Raw genomic sequence first — 18,970 nt, 5'->3', positions numbered from 1 at the left:
CCCTCCCTCTCTTCTTCTTGTTCTTCTCTCTTTCTTCCCCCTCTCTCTATTTGCTTTTTATTTTAGTTTTTTAAAATCCCCTTGTTCTCTCTCTCTCTCTCTCTCTCCTTTTCTTCTCTTCCCACTTTTCTTCTCTCTCCTCTTTTTTTCCCTTTTTATTTTCTTTTAAATTTTATATACTCTCTCTCTCTAGAGAGAGGCTTTTCAGACGCCTACTTGATCTGGGGGTGGATGATGACATGATGTGGGGTATTTATGCACTATATGAGCGGGTTACTGGCAGAGTCAGATGTCCGGGAGGTATATCAGATCCCCTTGTGAGTACCATTGGTGTGAAGCAAGGATTCCCACTCTCACCAACTCTATTTGGGCTATACATTGATGATATAGTAGAGTTTATTCAACAGCGAGCCGGTGGAGGTATAGATCTCAATGGAGCCACAGTTCATATCTTACTATATGCAGATGACATTGTGTTGGTCTCAAACTCAGCTCAGGGATTACAACAGCATTTATTAGCATTGGATGATTTTTGCATACAGAGAGGCATGATAGTGAAACTTGGTAAAACCAAGGTTCTTATATTCCATACATCAGCTCAAATACGCAGACAAAGTATTTTCATGGCAGCAGGAGGGAGTATTGAGGTCACTGGATCATATGTATATTTGGGAGTCACCTTTACAGCAACTTTAGGGACTTTCTCGATGACATAGGCAGCTCGTGACCGCCTCACTAGAGGATACTCAGCATTGGCTCTTATGGAGCGACAATGTCATCAGGCACATTTCCAGGAGCCCCGCACCAAGGGGTGGCTCTTTGATACTCTAGTCACTCCAGCACTGATGTATGGAGCAACTATATGGGGGCCAGGCCTTGCCGATTATGTATGGACATTGATGGAGAGACCTCAGGTGATCATGATATCTAGATTGATTCGTAGCAAGGCCTCAGTCCCACATGACATTGTGCGAGCAGAGCTTGCCACACCGCCCATGCTAGTCGAGGCATTATTTCAGACAGTCTGCTTCCTACACAGATTTCAGGATATGGACAGAGATCGCATTGCATATAGAGCATATATGGCATCTCAGGAGATGGCTCGAGCGGGGGATACCACATCATGGTATGCACAGACTAGAGCTTGGTTTGACAGACATGGGATGGACATTGATAGACTCCCACCTCTTCTATATGATACTCAGGCTCCCACTTACACCCTCTGTCTCTCTGAGAGGAATAGAGTCATCAGACAGGAGATATGGCATATTTATATACAGAGGACATGGGTCAGCCCTGCACAGCCACTGCCATCGAAGATGGCACATTATTATACACAGTTCTTGAGTATATCAGAGCAGGGATTCATAGAGATTCCGAGATATATGCAGATCTATATGCCACATCGATTGAGAGTTCTTATTGGACACCTCAGGGTATCATCACATCGGCTTATGATTGAGAGTGGCAGAGCTAGTGGCATCCCGCGGGAGGAGAGGATATGCCCCCTTTGCAGATCAGAGGTGGAGAGTGAGGAGCATTTTGTTCTCAAATGCCCGGCATACTCAGAGTTGAGATCTAGATACACATTGAGCAACTCACTTCAGGGATGTTGGGGGTAAAGGCGCCTCCGCCGTGCTGCCCTGTGTATTACTACACTGACAGTACCCGCCACTGCACACTGCAGGTGGCGGGCGCCCGTCACGTCACTTTATTCTTTATTCTTTTAGTGACAGTTTGAATAAAGGAAGGCCCGGTCACACATTGTGACTGTTGGAGTTCCCATTTCTTGTCTCTCTCTTTCTTGCTCTTGCTCTCCCGCCATAGCTCGCGTGTAAGCTTCGATCCTTCTCACCTTTCAAGGGATGTATGACTGATATGGATCAGAGATCATTTGGCCATTTTCTGGGAGAGGCATGGCACATCAGAGAGCAGAGCACACAGCGGGTCCCAGTCAGAGAGGGGCCCACCCAGACGACTATTACACAGTTCTTTCAGACAGACAGAGTGAGAGCTATTGTACCAGCCTCCAGCCAAACCTCCGGGCTCACACTACAGCAGGCTGAGGACCAGCGTACCCGACGCCGCACGAGGATCCGTGGGTTTCGGACCCCACAGCCACACCGACAGGAGATCCGAAGGATTCTTGATCTACATCGACAGCAAACTGAGATCCGGCGATACTCGACACATTGGATCTCAGATCTCCAGTTTGCTCTTTCTCCACCGCCGATGTACCACATCCTGCATCCAGGAGGGATTACCTGCTATTAGTGACTTCGACGACTGCTACTACATCCCAGGATAGTATATCTCCCTGCATCTGTTACATATACACATCGCACCACTTTATCATAGCCGACAGTTGTTCCCCTATCACAGCCGACATTTGTTCCCCTTTTGTAGCCATTATCTGGAGTACCAGAGCTACATACGCACATACACATACACGACACTTATCACACTCACAACATCATATTTTCAGTTTCCAATTTTTAGCTTTTCATTCAGCACTTTTATTTTGGATAGCTGGACCTCATCAGTTGTATCACAATTTGTCTCATAGGCCAGTTTTGGTCTTTAGAAGACGTTAATATAACTTTCTTTCTTTCTTTCTTTCTCTCTCTCTCTCTCTTTATTTCTTTCCCCTCTCTCTCTTTTTATTTTTCTATCTCTCCCCTCCCCCTCTCTATTCAAAGTATGGCTTTTAGAAAGGTTTAATTAAAAGAGAAAAAAAATTTAAAGGTTTTTAAAAATACTCAATTAAAATGAGGAGAAGAGAGAGATTAACTTTTGATTTAAAAAAGGGGAGTTAAAGACGATTGAATTAAAAAAATTTGATTAAAAAAGAAAAAAAAATTGTTTAATTAAAAGTTTGAATTAAAATGTTTACTCTATCTAAAAGAAGAGGAGAAGAAAGAGAAGCTTTTGATTTAAAAAAGGAGAGAAAGAGACGTTTGTGAAAAGTTTAGTTAATTAAAAAAGGGAGAGGGAAGAGAAAGAGAGAGAGCTTACATGAGAGAGAGAGAGGGGTTTAATTAAAAAGTGAAGGGGAAATAAAGAGGGAGTGATTAAATGTGAGAGAAATCGGGTTTTAATTTAAAAAAGCAAGGTTTGGGAAGGGGATAGGTTTGGAAAGCCCTTTGAAGGTTTAAACCTATAACCAAAATAATATAGTAACATTTTCGTCTCTCCTCTTTTTTATCTCTCCTCTCTCTGCTCTTTTCTTCCCTCCCCGCTTTTCTTCTCTCTCTTCCATTTTCTTCTCCCCCCTCTCTTCTCTCTTTTTCCTCTTTCTCTCTCTCTCTCTCTCCTTCTCTCTAAGACTTTCTTCCCCCCTCTTTCTGTCCACATTTTATTGTTCTCTCTCTCTCCTTTTCTCCCCACTTCTCTCTTCTCTTTTTTCATTTTCTTCTTCTTCTCTCTCTCTTCATTCTTTTTAAAATTTATCTTTCCTTGCTCTATGATTCTCACTTTGTTCATATTCTCTCTTTTCTTCTTTTTCTTCTTCTTCTCTTCTTGCTTTTCTTCTCTCTATCTCTGTCTCTCTCCCCTCTCTCTGCTCATTTCCTTCTCTCTTTCTCTCCTATTTTTTCCTCTTTTTATTCCCCTTTAAATTTTGTAGTTTCTCTCTCTATAATTCTCTCTCTCTCTCTCTCTCCATTCTTTCTCCCCTTTTTTTATTCTCTCCTTACTTTTCTTCCTCTCTCTCCCCCTCTTCTCTCTCTTCTATTTTTTCTTTTTTTCTCTTTTAAATTTTATATTTCATCTCTCTATAATTCTCTGTATATTCCCTTTCACTTCTTCTTCTTCTTCTTCTTCTTCTTCTTCTTCTCTCTCTCTCTCTCTCTCTCTCTCTCTCTCTCTCTCTCTCTCTCTCTCTCGTGCCCACTCTCTTTTAAATTTGATCTTTCCTCTCTCTATAATTCTCTCTCTCTCTTCTTCTTCTTCTTCTCTCTTTCCCTTTCCCCTCTCTCTCTTTGCCTTTTATTTTAGTTTTCTTTTTCCATCTCCTTACTCTCTCTTCCCTTCTCCCCCTTTCTCTCCTCTCTTTTTTCGCTCTTCCTCTTCTATTTTTTCCTTTTTTTCTTATTCTCTCTCTCTCTCTCTCTTCATTCATTCTTTAAAATTTTTTATTCTTCTCTCTTTTAAATTTTATATTTCCTCTTTATAATTCTCTCTTCTTTCTCTTTCCTTTTCTTCTCTCCTTGCTTCTCTTCTCTCTCTCTCTCTCTCTCTCTCTCTCTCTCTCTATGCTTGATTTTACTTCTCTTTTTTCCTTTCTTTATATTCACACACATACAATATGGCTTTTAAAAATGTTTAATTAAAAGAAAAATATATTTTTAAAAAGGCTTTTAAAAATAATTATTTAAAAGAGAAATTTTAAGTTTTATCTTTCCTCTCTCTATGTTCCCTTGTCGCTGTCTCTCTCTCTCTCTCTCTTTTCTTCTTCTTGTTCTTCTCTCTCTCCCTCTTCATTCTCTCTTATTCTTTCTTCTCTGTATCTCTCTTTTAAATTTTATCTTTACTCTCTCTCTCCCCCCCTATTTTTTCCCCTTTTTATTCTCTTTTGAATTTTTTATTTCCTCTCTACAATTCTCTCGCTCTTTGTCCCCCCTCCCTCTCTCCCCTTTGCCCTCTCTTTTTCAAAGTATAGCTTTTAGAAACATTTTATTAAAAGAGAAATAAAAATCTAAAAAGACTTTTAAAAATATTCAATTTAAAAAGAGGAAAAAAATAAATGAGAGGAAAGTTTGAATTAAAAAGTTTAATCTAATTAAAAGAAGGGGAGAAAGGAGAGAGAGAAACTTTTAATAGGAGAGAGACGTTTGTGAAAAGTTTAATTTAATTGAGAGAGAGAGAGAGAGAGAGAGAGAGAGAGAGAGAGAGAGAGAGAGAGAGAGAGAGAGAGAGAATTAAAAAGGGGAAAGGGAATAGAGAGAGAGAGTGAGTGATTAAACGTGAGAGAAAGTGGGTCTTAATTAAAAAGGAGAGGTTTGGAAAGTTCTTTGAAAGTTTGCAGGGCTTTTCCAACCTATAACCAAAATAATATAATAGTAAAATAATATTTTTTAGTGGCATGTGGGTGCAGAGAATGTGTTTTAGAGGGGGTGGTCATGTTCTTCAAATTTGATAACTTGTTTGAGTTTGAACCTTGGTTTTTTGTAACGTTGTATAGAATTCACGAATACGGTGGGAAAAACAATAATTGTGGAGGGCGATTATCGATTGAAAGTTAGTTGACTGGATCATTATTATTTGAAAGTTGGTTGGTTTGCAGCGCAGGTCAGCTGACCTTCCCAACTTAACTACCACGGCTTTACAGCCGGCCCACCCAGCCAATCAAAGGAACGCCTGCGAAATCCCCAACCTTTCATCTCTTCCTCCCTCTCTTCGCTCGAACTCGCCTCTCTTAGTTGAGGCACATGCACAAACCAAAACACACCCAAACAAGCAGAGCTCCATCGTAGCAGTGGACTCCAATACGCACATTCTTTATGGCCATGGATCGACAAGCTTTTGGCATGCTGCTGTCCCTTTTCTTCCTCCTCCCCACTGCCATCCTAGCTTTTACCAGGACGCAGCTTGTACAAGCAGACCTGCACAATAGACTGGACCCCTCACCAGTTGCCCTTCCACTATTGCAACCTTGGGGCTATACCAAGCGCAAATTACTGGTATATATGCAGAAGAAAGCCTGTGCATTTGATTGGATCTGAGACATTTGATTGCATTCTTTATCTGCATAATAGGGTTGATGCCTCACCTCTTGCCCTTTCAACCTGGGGCTATTTCAAGTGCAAATTACTGGCATACTTACAGGCTAATACAGTTGTATTTTGTGTGGATTTGAGACATTGAACAAACTCTTAGATCTCATCGCCTGATTATATCACTGTGCAGGTTGCACCAAAACACCTGCACAATAGGCTGGACCTCTCATCTGTCGCCTTTCCACTGTAGTGTTGGGGTAATATGGGTCATACCAAGCACAAATTCCTGGCATGCATGCAGGAAAATACATTTGTACTTGATTGAATTTGAGACATTGATTAGAGACTTAGATCCGATGGACTTATTGTATCATACTGCTCAGCTTGTATAAGCAAACTTGCACAATAGGTACCTGTTGCGTTTCCATTGCAACCTTGGGGTCACACTGCTCAGCTTGTACCGTGGAGACCTGCACAATATGCTGGACCTCTCATATGTTTGCCTTTCCATTGCAAGCTTGGGCTCACATGGGTCATACGAGCCTTTCCATTGCAACCTTAGGCTCCTACGTGTCATATCAAACACAATAGTGCACAAAAGACATTTTTTGAGACATAGGTCCCTTGGGCTGATTGTATCACAGAATTCTTTCTACCCGATCTTCCCTTCCACATCTATACCTCAAAATCATCTACTTCAGTTATTACCACAGATACACTTGTGGGGCTTCTACACGAGTGTTGCATATGTTTGAATGGTATGACTTGCAAGGCTGTTCAGGTCACCAATTTTACAAAAACACTACACTCCCAATTTTTTGACTTAGTTGTGGTTGAACATATACCCTGATATTTCACCCAATCAGCATATAGTTAGATCTTATATGCATGTAAGGCATGCGAACTCTGCCAAAGTCTTTTATTGTCAATTTATGTCCTGCAATTCAGCATGAGACTGCATTCAACCTATCATCTGCATATGCATCCAACTGGACTAGGCTGATATGCAGCCCACTTCTGCACAGGAAATAACTTACATCACTCATCTCAATCTTTTATACAACAAACACTTCTGAAAATGCTTCATAATGCATTAAGATTGCATTCTGGTACTTGAGTGTTCTTTAAGCTAAAGATATGCTTTGCAGGTGACTGCAGAAACGCTACAAGGCAGTGCTGTGAGAGCCACTACAACAATCCCTCGAAGAGATCCTCTAAACTCACTCAAAATCTATCAGGGTGGCTTCAACTTGAAAGATCATCATTACTGGAGTGTATGTCCTTAAACTTGCACCCTGAATCAATCTTCAAGTTGCCTTGATGGTGTGCCTCAATGACCAAACTTATGATTAAAGTTTACCTTTAAGATCTCAGAAAAGGACATTTGCCTGGTTGAGAAATGAATATTGCAGAAGTTTCGTGTCCCGAAAGTTCTGCATGAATGGATGAAATATAAGTTTTAGGCAGCACAGTCTCTTAGCTGCTAACACTCTCCTTTGAACAGTCTGTTATTTTTACAGGGACCTGGGCTTTTATCATGGCATTTATTTGCTTCTCTGTGGGCCTTACTGCATCAGTCTACTGGTCCTGTAAAAATGATATTGGCATAAAATCTGCACATCCAGTTCATGCAGATGCTATACGAGGCTTGTACTGCTTCTGTGCTTTTCAATTCAGTATTCTAGCAATGTAGTCTCTCACTCTCTACAACAAAACACTATCTTTCATGCTTTAAATGAATACAAAACCAAGAAAATTCTCGAAGTTACTCAAACTTGAGGTCTTGAAAGTTACCACTTTGGCTATTTGAAAGAAGAGAAGTTCCTTCAGGAACCAAGTTTTCTTGTTCAAGACCGCAATATTAGTGTTACACGAAATGGGAAGAAAACAGAGAGCAGCAACCTTTGGAAGGACAAAAACCAGTACAGACCACAGAACCAACTTGTCACAACCACAATTTTTGTACTCAACCAACATGACCATGGATACATGTAGCCAAATCATGTAATATTTGTTGGGGGAGAGAGGATATCCTTGCTTCACTCCTATAGTACTAGAGATCTCGTCTGATAGTCCTCATGGGCATCTCACCCGACTCTTCACTCTCTCATATAGTGTGTAGATACCCCAAATCATATCTAACAGGTTCTCCATTATCTACAGCTTTTGTAGTAGCGTATCCCGTGGAAGTGTATCAAAAGATTTACAAAAATCCACAAAGCAACAATAGAGCTTCTTCTTCCTCATCTTTGCCTACTTCACCATAATTTGAGGGTGAAAATGTGATCAAGTGTAGAAAAGCCCCATCTAAAGCCATCCTGTCCTGTTGCTCTCAAGCCCTCTCCTGTGCATATGAACTGAGCTCCGCCTCTAGTATTGCTTCATATATTTTGGCCAGTGTGTGACCTACCATGATGGTCTTGTAGTTCCCTGGATCTAAGGGGTCCTCAAACTGTGGATAAATACAATGGTGTGCATGGCCTGCTTATCTAGAGAGCCTTCCACAAGGGCCCTATTCAACATAAAGGCAAGGAGAGAAGCCATAGTATCTATAGCATAGAGGAAATGCTCTCCCTGTATACCTATATGGTCCATTGACCGCCCATGTTGTAGTCGTTCTATCTTTCTCCTGACCATATCCTATGTAAAGAAGGTGGATGTGGTGGGACGAGGCTCTAGTGGATGAGGAATCAACAACTGATGTGGTAAATCATATAGCCTCTCTGCACAGTCCATTTACCGCCAATGTTGTGGTTGCTTTATTGCTCTCCTAACCATATCGTGTGTAAAGAAGGTGGATGTGGTAGGGTGAGGCTCCAATGGATGAGGAATCAGTAGAGTTGATGTGGTAAATCATATAGCCTCTTTGCATATGAGTGCCATATCTCTGGGTCACTGATAGGTGCAGACTGCTGTGGCTCCCTCAATCTGTGCCAAGCTATTGCATATGAGTGCCATATCTTTGGGTCACTGATAGGGTGTGGACTACTATGCCTCCCTCAATTAGTAGAGCTGATGTGGTAAATCATATAGCCTCTTTGCATATGAGTGTCATATCTCTAGGTCATTGATAGGTGTAGACTATTGTGGTTCTCTCAATCTGTGCCAAGCTATTGCTGTCCCAATACTGTGTCTCTCACCTGTTGGGACTCTCTACATCCTGCAATTTCAATCCATTAGTAGGCATATTTGCACACATAATAGTATGGAATGTGCCCCATAATTTAGGCAATGTAACTAGCAAGAACAATGGTGAAAGATTCTCCTTAAAGTCAACCCTACAAAGACAAGTGGGTAGAAATAGAATGAAACTCATTTGAGTGGGTGGACATGGAAGTCCCCTCCTTTATATGAAGGTTCATGAGTTGCTTCAACCAATACATCTACGAGGTAGGGCTCTACTTATCATAGACATTATGGATCTTCTCTCATAACTGCCATGCATTCTGCCCTTCAGCAACAACATTGTAGAATACCTACTATAGAGAATTTTGTGCAGCTCCATGGCACACATCATCCTACCATTGGTTTTGGGGCATAATCCCATGTTGCACAGAGCCACTAGTGCATGTGGAGTGTGCGAAGCTTTGAAGGGCAGCTGAATGCAGAATGGATGTCAGCTGAAAGTTGAGTGTCCCCAAAGGTGTATTATGCTCAAACTGTGAGAGCTCAGCATGTACATGGTGGCTGTAGATGTGGAATAGCTCATGCGTGAAGTGGATAGTACCACCGGAGAGAGAGAGAGAGAGAGAGAGAGAGAGAGAGAGAGAGTATGTGTGGAGAGTAGTGATGCCGATCTGCAGCATCAATCTCGTGCCATATTAGCAGCTGACAATAGAGACAATCGGTAGGTCACATAGAGACCAGAGGGACCTGCCGCTGCCAACATAGCATATCAGAAAGACCCATAGCAACCTATGACAGACATCAGCCCTGCAATCTTGATCTCTAAACTCACAGTGTAGTCTGCAGAAGATGTTTCAGTCACATATGCAGTCTCCAGATGACACCTGCAGGTAGGGTTTCAGGCGCAGGCACAGATAGAAGCAGGCAAAATAGAGAGAGCAGTGTGTGAAGAACCACTTGTCAGGTGCATCCCCTCTCAGTTAAATGCAGGGTTCACACTTGAAAATTAGGGGGTGTAGTCTTGGGCAGACCTGAAGTACATTCTGCTAAACCTGATGTCTTGCAGCGACGATCTGTTTGCCAAGCCTACAAGTGCAAACCAATCCTACCTCTGTGTGTAGGGTTGAGGCAATGGAGAGAGAGAGAGAGAGAGAGAGAGAGAGATGGAGGAGATGCCGTCGCCTGTGCGCCAGGCCCTAGCGCCGCCCGTCTGATCTGCGTGTCACCTTCACTGCCGTCGCGTGGACCTGCGCAGGCTGTCAGACAGAGCTGGGACTTGAAGCGCCGACCTCCTGCCCCGTAACACTTGGCCACACTGCAAACACAGCCCACCAGATTCGACTGTCCCGCTGCCCTTGTGATCGTGCTCGTCCAAATCTGGAGTGGCGCTGCACTGCAGTAAACCCTAGTCAGCACAACTAACATCGTCTGAGAAAGGGAGCACTTGATCACACAGGTCATGTGCAGGCATACTTCATTCGCTGCCCCGCCAGCTATCAGCATTGCGTCTGCTGCCCCTGGGCGCTTGCAGTGTGCATGTTGCTGTGCCGAGAGTGAGAGAGATATAATCTGGGAGCGCCCGACTGCACCCTGCACAGATCAGAGAGCTGACCTGCCCCTGCATAGAGAGAGAGAGAGAGAGAGTTGTGGTCTGCCAGCCTGCAACAGGGGTCACAAAGCAGTTCATGCTGAGCATCTAGTTCAGTGATGGATAATCTGCAGGAGACAAATGGTATCGATGTGGCCTTTCTCGACCAGCATTTAGGGAATGGGAATGACCAAGTTCTGCCGGATTTGGATAGTGATTTGTTGGCAGAAGATCCCGGGCTGTTGACCAATGGGGATGAGACAGGTAAACATTAGAAGATGTCGGTTGAGGAACCGCTATTATGTCCCCCAAATTTGCCTCAGCTAGAGGTTTAGGCTTCTGGTCAACAACCTGATGGATCTCTTCAGTTCATGCTGGCCATTGCCAATCATCTTATGTCCGATTATGTCCATGTTAACAAGGGCAAAGCTAACTCTTTACTGGATGGGGATCATATAGTTGCAGTCATGGGAACGGAACTGGTCCTATAGCAGATTGCTGCTTTCCATGAGAGGGCAGCCATCTTTTACTTTACAGGAAGGACTCCCTCGATCACCAAGATTCGTACCTAGCTGCAGTCCATGCTTGTAAGTGTTGGACAGTGCCAAGATGATGCTTCAGGGCCCCTCTTGTTGATGAGATTTATGATGGTCTGAGGGGGTTTTTTGAGGTGCTTTTGCGCTCCTCGGAAGTGCAGACTTTCATCATGGAGCTCATTCCTTTGTTTTTGGATGGGCAGCTTGTTCACATGGTCCCTTGGAGGCCCATGGCTGAGTCTCAAGAGGTGTTGAGACAGGCATGCCCTATTTGGGTGGAGGTGGTTGATTTCCCTGCACATCTTTGGAGACTCCTCCCATTGTTTTAAGAACCCTAGGCGAGGTGTTGGTGGAGCTTCGGGTGGTTTCTCGCAATAGGAAAAGGGCATGCATGCTTTGGGATACAGGGAAATCTCGCCTGACCAAAATTTGTTTTGAGGTTCCAGGAATGCAAACCTTGGTTTATGAGTTGAAATGGGGTACTTTTGTTGGACACTGTTTGAGATGTGGCCAATTGGGCCATTTCATTTCAGAATGTGACAAAAATCCCAAGGTTTTGCAATGAACTATAGATTCAGACATGGATATGCAAAACCACCATCCTTAGCACATACTTCAGCACCCACAAGCTGATCCTAAGATGTTTCCTCAACATGGTCGTGATGAAGGTAAGAAGGAGGTTTCTCAAGTGGATCTTAAGTGTACTTCCCTTCCCTTGCAGTTGATCGGAACGTGTCTCCTTAGGAAGATTCTTGGGTATCAGTGGTTAGATGTAATGCAAGACAAGCTTCTCGATTCCTACCCACCACCCACTGCCACACCCCATCACTCAGACCTTTCAATGCAGAGGTAAGGGGTTTTACATGAACCCTCAATCTTCACGTGCTCCGACAGGGGATGATAAAAGGAATTCCAATTCTGCTTTGCGCTTTGATGTGCAGGGGAGGCTTTGTGCCTCCTAGGGATGTTTTCTGTTCATAGCAACAACAGTTTTCTTCTCGCGCTTCGATTGCTGGTTTGTAGGAAAGTTTCTAGGCAGCTAAAGCTATAGATGTAAAAAGGAAAGGAAAAACGGTGGTTCAATAGTTTTTCTCATTTCTGATTTATTATGAGAATTGCTTTGTGGAATGTGAAAGGTATCTCTTCGGGCAGCAAGCAGTATCGGTTGTGGAAAGTTGTGTTTGCTGGAAATCGGGATGTATTTTGTGCGGTGGAGCATAAACAGCATGCTTTGGTTGGATCTTCTTATGCTTATACGTGGTCTTGGATGTATCCATCACAATCTGGTTATACCTATCGTTCTTTACAGCATCCTAACACCTGGGCCAAATTGGATTGGATATATATATTTGTCAAAGTGATTCCTTTCTTCCTGCAGTTATTGACATGTGGGTGGAACGACAACATGTCTTACCAGATCACTACCCTTTGGTCTTGGAAATGACCCATAGACCTGTTCATCTATTTAAGGCTCTTCTTGCTCGGTCACCTCTTCGTTTTAATCAATATTTTTTGCAGTAGAATCAGTTTTTGGAATGTGTTCAGCAACTGATCGCTTCTTTTAGCCTGAAGGTCCTATATGGAAGGAGGGATGAGTGGGCTGTTTTTAGGGATAATGCGCGAGAGTTATCCCGTCAGTATGGTATTCAACATGCTTCCTCTTTACGAGCTGAATTGCACAATGCCCAATCTTTATTGGCCCACTCCTTGTCTCTGAGTCAATTAGGGGATTCTAATGAGGACTTACTCACATGCATTGAATGATTGAAAGGCAGGGTTCATTCTCTTCAGAAAGAGGATTATGCAAAATACAAACTGTTGGCCAGAGCTGAAGCTTTATATGATAATAACTGCCAATCCCATCAATTCTTTGCTCGTTTGCACCAGAAATATGCCCGGGAAAATATTGCGCGTTTAATGGATAAACAAGGTGTTATGGCGATTAATCCTGCCTCCATCATTCATATGTGTGTTGACTTTTATAAGTCCTTGCTAGGTCCACAAGAGAATTTTTCTGATGCTGTTCACTCTGCTCGCAGATATATTTGCGAGTTGGTTAGCAACTAGGTCAAACTAGAATGGGTGGATTTAATGGAGACTGATATTTCAGAAGATGAAGTGGAAGAAGTGCTGTCCCACCTGCCCCGAAGGAAAAGCCCTGGTTGGGATGGGCTTCCTAATGAGTTGTTTTCAGTTAATGTGCAGCAGCTTAAAGACCCATTGACTCACCTGTGTCAGCAAGTGTGGAATTTTGGCATGATGCCATTAGACTAGAAGATTGCTGTCATTCAGTTGTTACCCAAGGTTCCCTCTCAAACCTCTTTGAAACAATGGAGACCCATTTCTGTTATGGGTTCGTTATATATAATCTTCTCCAAAATCATTGCCAACAAATTGCGGAAAGTTTTTCCACACCTGGTTTATCCACGTCAATATGGTTTCATTAAAGGTCAGAATATAATGCATAACATTTTGAATGTTCAATTGGGGATTGAGTATGCTAAAGCTTCAGGCCAGCAAATAGTTATGCTTCAGCTCGATATTAAGAAGGCATTTGATCATGTTAGTTGGTCTTTTTTGCGGCAATTATTATCTACAATGGGATTTGGTCCTCTCATGGTGTCTCTTGTTGATACTATTAGTCAGGGAGCTGTGGCTCATATTGCTCTTAATGGAGGGATCATGGAGGAAATTGCCTTATCTCAGTCTCGTAGGCAAGGCTACTCTCTCAGCCCTTTGCTGTTTGCTTTGGTCACTCATCCGATGCTCTCATTGTTGGATAAGTTGGCTGATCAAGGCAAGATAGTTGGCTTGTCTCTTTCCAGTGGTACTCAATTTGCGGGTCAATCTTTGGCAAATGATTCTTTTATGTTCCTTAGGCTGATCGCACTAATGTTAATTGGGCAATGGTGGCATGAAATCTTTTTGCTTTGGCATCAGGTCCTCATATTAATACTCAAAAATCTATACTACTCTCCTGTACGGAGTGTGATCTATAGGCCTTGGACTGGCATGGAATTGTGATCTCAAAGGGAAATATAACCACACACTTGGGATATCCTATTGGTATGGAGGTAGCACCCCGGCCTTATTGGATTGGATGGCCTCCTGGATTCATGACAGGTTCATGTTCTAGAAATCTCAAGGCTGGCCTTTACGTGTCAGACTGAAAGTTTCTCAATGTATTATGATCAATATGATATCGTTCTATCGTTCTTACTGCCACTGCTCCCCTAGACTAAGAAGTTCCTTTTGGAATTGGTTCAGCCTATCAGATTCATGTTGTGGAAAAAGAAAGGCAATCATTTGGGATATGTCCAAATTTCGTGGTAGCATGTGACTACGACTAAATGGATGGGGGGAGCAGCTTTGTTGGATGTTAATTTGCATATGACAGCCTTGAGGTTGGTCCTTTTGTAGGCTTTATGTGTATAGAGTCATCCTTGGTAAGAGATTGCTAAAATTTTCATTGAAAAGACTGGCATTTCTCATGGTAACATGGTTATTCATGCTTCCTGGTGGCATGTGCTTGATTCCTCGAGGCCTATTAAGATCTCCCAGTCTTTTCTTCTTTCTCATTTGACTGCATCCTGGCAGGAGATCTTACGTTTTTCAGTTTGGCGCCCCCGTGATATTCTCAAGGAGATGAATGTTGGGTATTTTACTCATGCCTCACTTACGGCTACGCCCACATAGAAGTGTCGGTGATCAGTAGGACATTGGGGCACTTTTTACTCTTAGTAGGAGAGGGTTTTTTCCCCCAGACTTATGGTATTATTTTGTATGTGCTTATGACACACACTTATGGGCACTTACCGTGTTCAGGTGTGAACACCCCCCTACAACCCTAAGGTTTAAGGGTTGTACGGAGGGGGAGGACTGTTGGTGCGAACAAGATGTAGGCATGTGTGGCTCATCACCTCTTGTGGGAGGAGGGGGGTTGGGTCTGGGGGGGATCGCCTGAACTAGGTGCGGATCAATATTTCTTAATTATGGCTTAAAAATTTAGTTTTTAATCTATTTTGCATCATTTTCTTATCATTCTAATCCATCCAATGCAAGAATTCAACTCCTTTTTATTCATTTGCAAGTCAAAGATCATAAATTTGAAGCATTGGACACCAAATCATTCAAACTATGCATTTTTCGTTCAATCTTTAATAGAACTGAACATGCTCGATTAATGAGAGAAAGGAAGATCTTCAGTTGTATTTGATGATGCTCGTGCTTGCTACTCCTCTCCCTTCATGCTCAACAATCTTCAAGTCTTCTAATCTCCCATATTTTAATTTAATATCCCCTAATTGTCCCTTAATCTTGCTGAAAATTCTCTTTTCCTATACCCAAGAATGGTCTAAAAGAATGGAATGATAAGGAAGGAGATGAGAAAAGTGATTGTCTGCAACCAAAAGATGTTGAAAATGAGGCCTAGTGTTGTAGTAAAATCATCAAGACACTCATGCAATATGGTGTCCTGGTTTTGTGTGTTTTTTTCTCTTTTCTTACTCAATTCCCATTTCCCATGACATCTCCAACTTCTTGAATATCCTCTTTTCAAATTTTAAGATTTTTTCACTTAAACCAAATCTTTCTAGCACCCTTCCACATCTTTGGACTTATTTTTGATCCCGTCCACTCACGACTTCTCGACCCGAATTCTATGTATTCATGCTAAATTATACCCACATTTCTTTCCGTTTCTAAAATGTCTTTGCTTTTCACTAAAAATATTTCCTCGCATCCGCTTTTTATCACTTACTACTTTTTCTCTTGCTAAAATTTTCCATCTAAAATATCCCAACTCTCTACTTGTAACTCCACCTTAGCATGATCAAATACGGCTTTATGATCTTATTTGTATTAAGGTTTTATGAAAAATATTGCGTCATACAAAGCCAAAACCCTTCAGTCTACATGAAAAATAGTATAAAAATAGCTTAAAATAAGTAGTTATCACCAATCGCAATCGCTTATGTATGTTGTGGAATATTGCCTACAAGAGGACCAAGTGGCTGTGCTTGAACTATCTTGGAATGCCTTCGTTGCACTATAGCTTGAAGTGGTGAACTTTCACAAGGCATTGTTTTTCATGTGGACAACTAGGACATTTCATGGCCAATTGTCTAGAAAAGACCATTGCTGTGGAGGGGTGTTTGATTGCACTAGTCCATGATATTCCTATGATCGATGGCTCTCAAACAAACGAGGCCCCAATGTACCTTGCGTTGGATAAAGGGAAACAACCTGTGCAGTCTTTGGACTCTCTTGACCATGATTGGATTGATGCCAGTGCCAGAAGAGGGAAAACGCTTGATGTGTGTATGATAGCAGCTATGCTGAGCACTTCACAAGACCCCTTACGCACTTATATGCATCAAAAAGATAACACATCATCAACGTCTACTGCTAATGTTGCACCTTTGATGGAACCTCAAAAATCCTCTGCTCCAAAGGCCTTTGCAATTCGCAGGATCCACTTGTGTGACTTGATTTTGATACCCGTGGTACAACAATCACTCTTTGTGATTGTTGATATCCAAGGGCCATTTCTAAACAAGGATCTTGTCCCTCCATTTCCAAGGTGGAGCATAGGTACTCAAGCTCTTTTGCAATATTGGCTGATTTTTTGAACAAGGGTACCCTTGATATTTTGGTTGTGAAATTGCAGTTGAGAGAAAATAAGCCTCGACATTGAAATCCTTCGGTCATGATATATGAGGCTTAGCACTTGGAATGTGCGTGGCATCTATTCACACAACAAACAATATGATATGTGGTGCATCCTCCATGACAATCAATGGAATGTATTATGTGCTCTTGAGCATAAAAATCATAGTAAAGTTGGCAAAATTGTGGATTGCCATGTATTTCGATTGTTCTATGCAGGGAGCTTAGTTCGACACTATTCAGTTTGCTTATGGTCGTGAATGGCAAGTTTCAGCCGTGTCAAGAATGATGTGCATGGCCGATTTCTGGTGGTTACATTTCTATTCAAAGGGGAGATACTATAGCCGGTACCTCTATGCTCCCAATAACTCTTTGTCTCAAAGGGATCTATGGGATCGGCTGGCAGCTTGTTTGTCTGATCGAGAATACTATTGGGAGATTTCAACATGTGCATTCATCATTTGAAGTCTACCTCCAAGTACTCAATAATGGATACACCGGAGAGCCGTGCTTGGCATGATTTTGAGATGGTTGTTTGGAAACAAGATATTTGGTCTTTGCTCTGCCCATTGGATTCGGGTTTTACATTTCCTTGCCAACTGTAGCCATATAGCGTGCTACAACTCCCATTGCAAAAGCTATGTCAAGATGAGTGGCTATCATGACATACATCAAACGGCCCACTGCCGATGCATAAGGGATCTTGGTCATCTTGTCCTTTTGCTTATCAGATTGTGGAAAATCGGCTTGGCTCACCTTCACATGAGAAGGCAAAGGACAACCAATAGGCTTAACATCGTGTATATGAAACCGCTCAAGGACCTTCTGAATATACTCCTTCTATGACAAGTAAAGAAGCCCTTGAGAGCAGTCACGGGTAATGTGCATTCTAAGAATATGTGAGGTTTGTTCCATGTCTTTTATCTCAAAACTCTTCTTGAGCTGACTTTTCAGAGCATCTAGCTCATTAGGAGCTCTCCTAGCAATCAACATGTCATCCACATAGATTGCCAAAATCAAAAGGCTACCATCACAAGCTTTCTTCATGTATAAACATGGATCCATATCACTACATGTATAGCCTTGTGAATGCATAAAAGCATAAAACTTGTGGTACCATTCCCTAGGTGCCTGCTTAAAGCCCTAAAGGCTCTTTCTCAATCTGTACACTAGGTGTTTCTTGCCTTTTTCCTCAAAGTCCTTAGGCCACTGCATATAAATCTCCTCATGCAAGTCCCCATGTAAGAAAGCTGTCTTAACTTCCATTTGGTAAAGGTCCAGATCTAATTGAGCAACCAATGCTAGCACCAGGCGTAGGGTAGTCATCTTGACTATAGGAGAAAAGACTTCCTCGAAGTCAATACCATGCTCTTGTTTAAAACCCTTAGCAACCAATCTGGCCTTATAGATAGACTTCAGGCATCTAGGGGTACGGTTCAACTTGTACACCCACTTGCATGGCAATGAACGCTTTCCACCGGGCAAAGGAACCAGCTCCCAAGTATGATTCTTTTGTAAAGAGTCAAACTCTGAGTGCATGGTTCTCTCCCAAGAGTGACTATCACCACGGCATATGGCCTTATCATAAGTGAGAGGCTCACCTATATCTGTCACCATCACATAATTAACAAAGGGCTCAAACTATTCAAGAAGACGTTTGGCTCTAGTAGAGCATCTCAAGGCAAGCTGAGGAGCTTGCACATTCTGTTTGACATCATGGTCATGGGCCACTGGAGCATCAGCTGCTACTGTAGGCTATTTAGCTGGCTGTATGGGAGCGGGAGGCTCCTCCTAAGATATAACCCTACGTATCTTGACTATCCGCTTAGGCTACTTATGTATCTTTTCCTCATGGAAACTACATCATGGTTGTGAATGATTTTCCGAGCTTGTGGATCTCATACGCGATAGCCCATCTCACCTGCATTCCCGTAACCAAGAAAGATTCATTTCATGGACTTGGGATCCAACTTTGTGTACTTCTCCTTGGGTACATGGCAAAAAGCCTCACAACCAAAGACACACAAGTGAGTATACGAGGGAGGTTTTCGTGACCATATCTCCTCTACAACCTGAAAGTTAATAGTACTGCAAGGATATCCATTGATCCAAGTGTACAGCAATAGTCACTGCCTCAGCCCAAAACTTCTTGACCTCGGAGGCTGTTGAGGGTCTGCCCGAGCTGCCCTAGCGGCGAGGGCGGACCTCCACGTACCGATCGAGTGACGGGGACAGAATGTCGTCCCTCACGGGATGGCCCTCCCTAGGCGGTGAATAGCTATCTCAAAATTGGTACGGACAAGGGGAATCCGAGTGTTTAACTAAAACAAAGCATT

General features: G+C 42.5%; 1 protein-coding gene and 1 long non-coding RNA gene across 4 annotated transcripts in view; one reads left to right on the top strand and one right to left on the bottom strand.

Annotated features, from left to right (window-relative positions):
- Positions 1-5,324: 5,324 nt before the first annotated feature.
- LOC148029442 (uncharacterized) overlaps positions 5,325-18,970 on the top strand; it is a 155,496-nt gene continuing 141,850 nt past the window's right edge. For 2 of the 3 annotated variants that reach the window (XM_087688256.1, XM_087688258.1), the window contains exons 1-3: positions 5,325-5,681; positions 6,866-6,991; positions 7,222-7,406. In XM_087688256.1, coding sequence (XP_087544382.1) covers positions 5,502-5,681; positions 6,866-6,991; positions 7,222-7,406 — 491 coding nt within the window. In that variant the 5' untranslated portion in view covers positions 5,325-5,501. The remainder of the gene's footprint in view (positions 5,682-6,865; positions 6,992-7,221; positions 7,407-18,970) is intronic. The other variant, XM_087688257.1, reaches the window with a different exon arrangement.
- The window catches only part of LOC148029441 (uncharacterized), a 176,440-nt gene continuing 163,027 nt past the window's right edge, over positions 5,558-18,970 (bottom strand). The window contains exon 3 of the long non-coding RNA XR_015692428.1: positions 5,558-6,187. This is a non-coding gene — a long non-coding RNA (uncharacterized LOC148029441). The remainder of the gene's footprint in view (positions 6,188-18,970) is intronic.

This window comes from Lygodium microphyllum, chromosome 11, assembly GCF_053477565.2.
Source record: "Lygodium microphyllum isolate KBCC chromosome 11, Lygodium_microphyllum_v1.1.10, whole genome shotgun sequence".
Taxonomy (NCBI): domain Eukaryota; kingdom Viridiplantae; phylum Streptophyta; class Polypodiopsida; order Schizaeales; family Lygodiaceae; genus Lygodium; species Lygodium microphyllum.
Note: the sequence above shows the minus strand (reverse complement) of the source record. Positions and strands in the feature narration are given on the sequence as shown.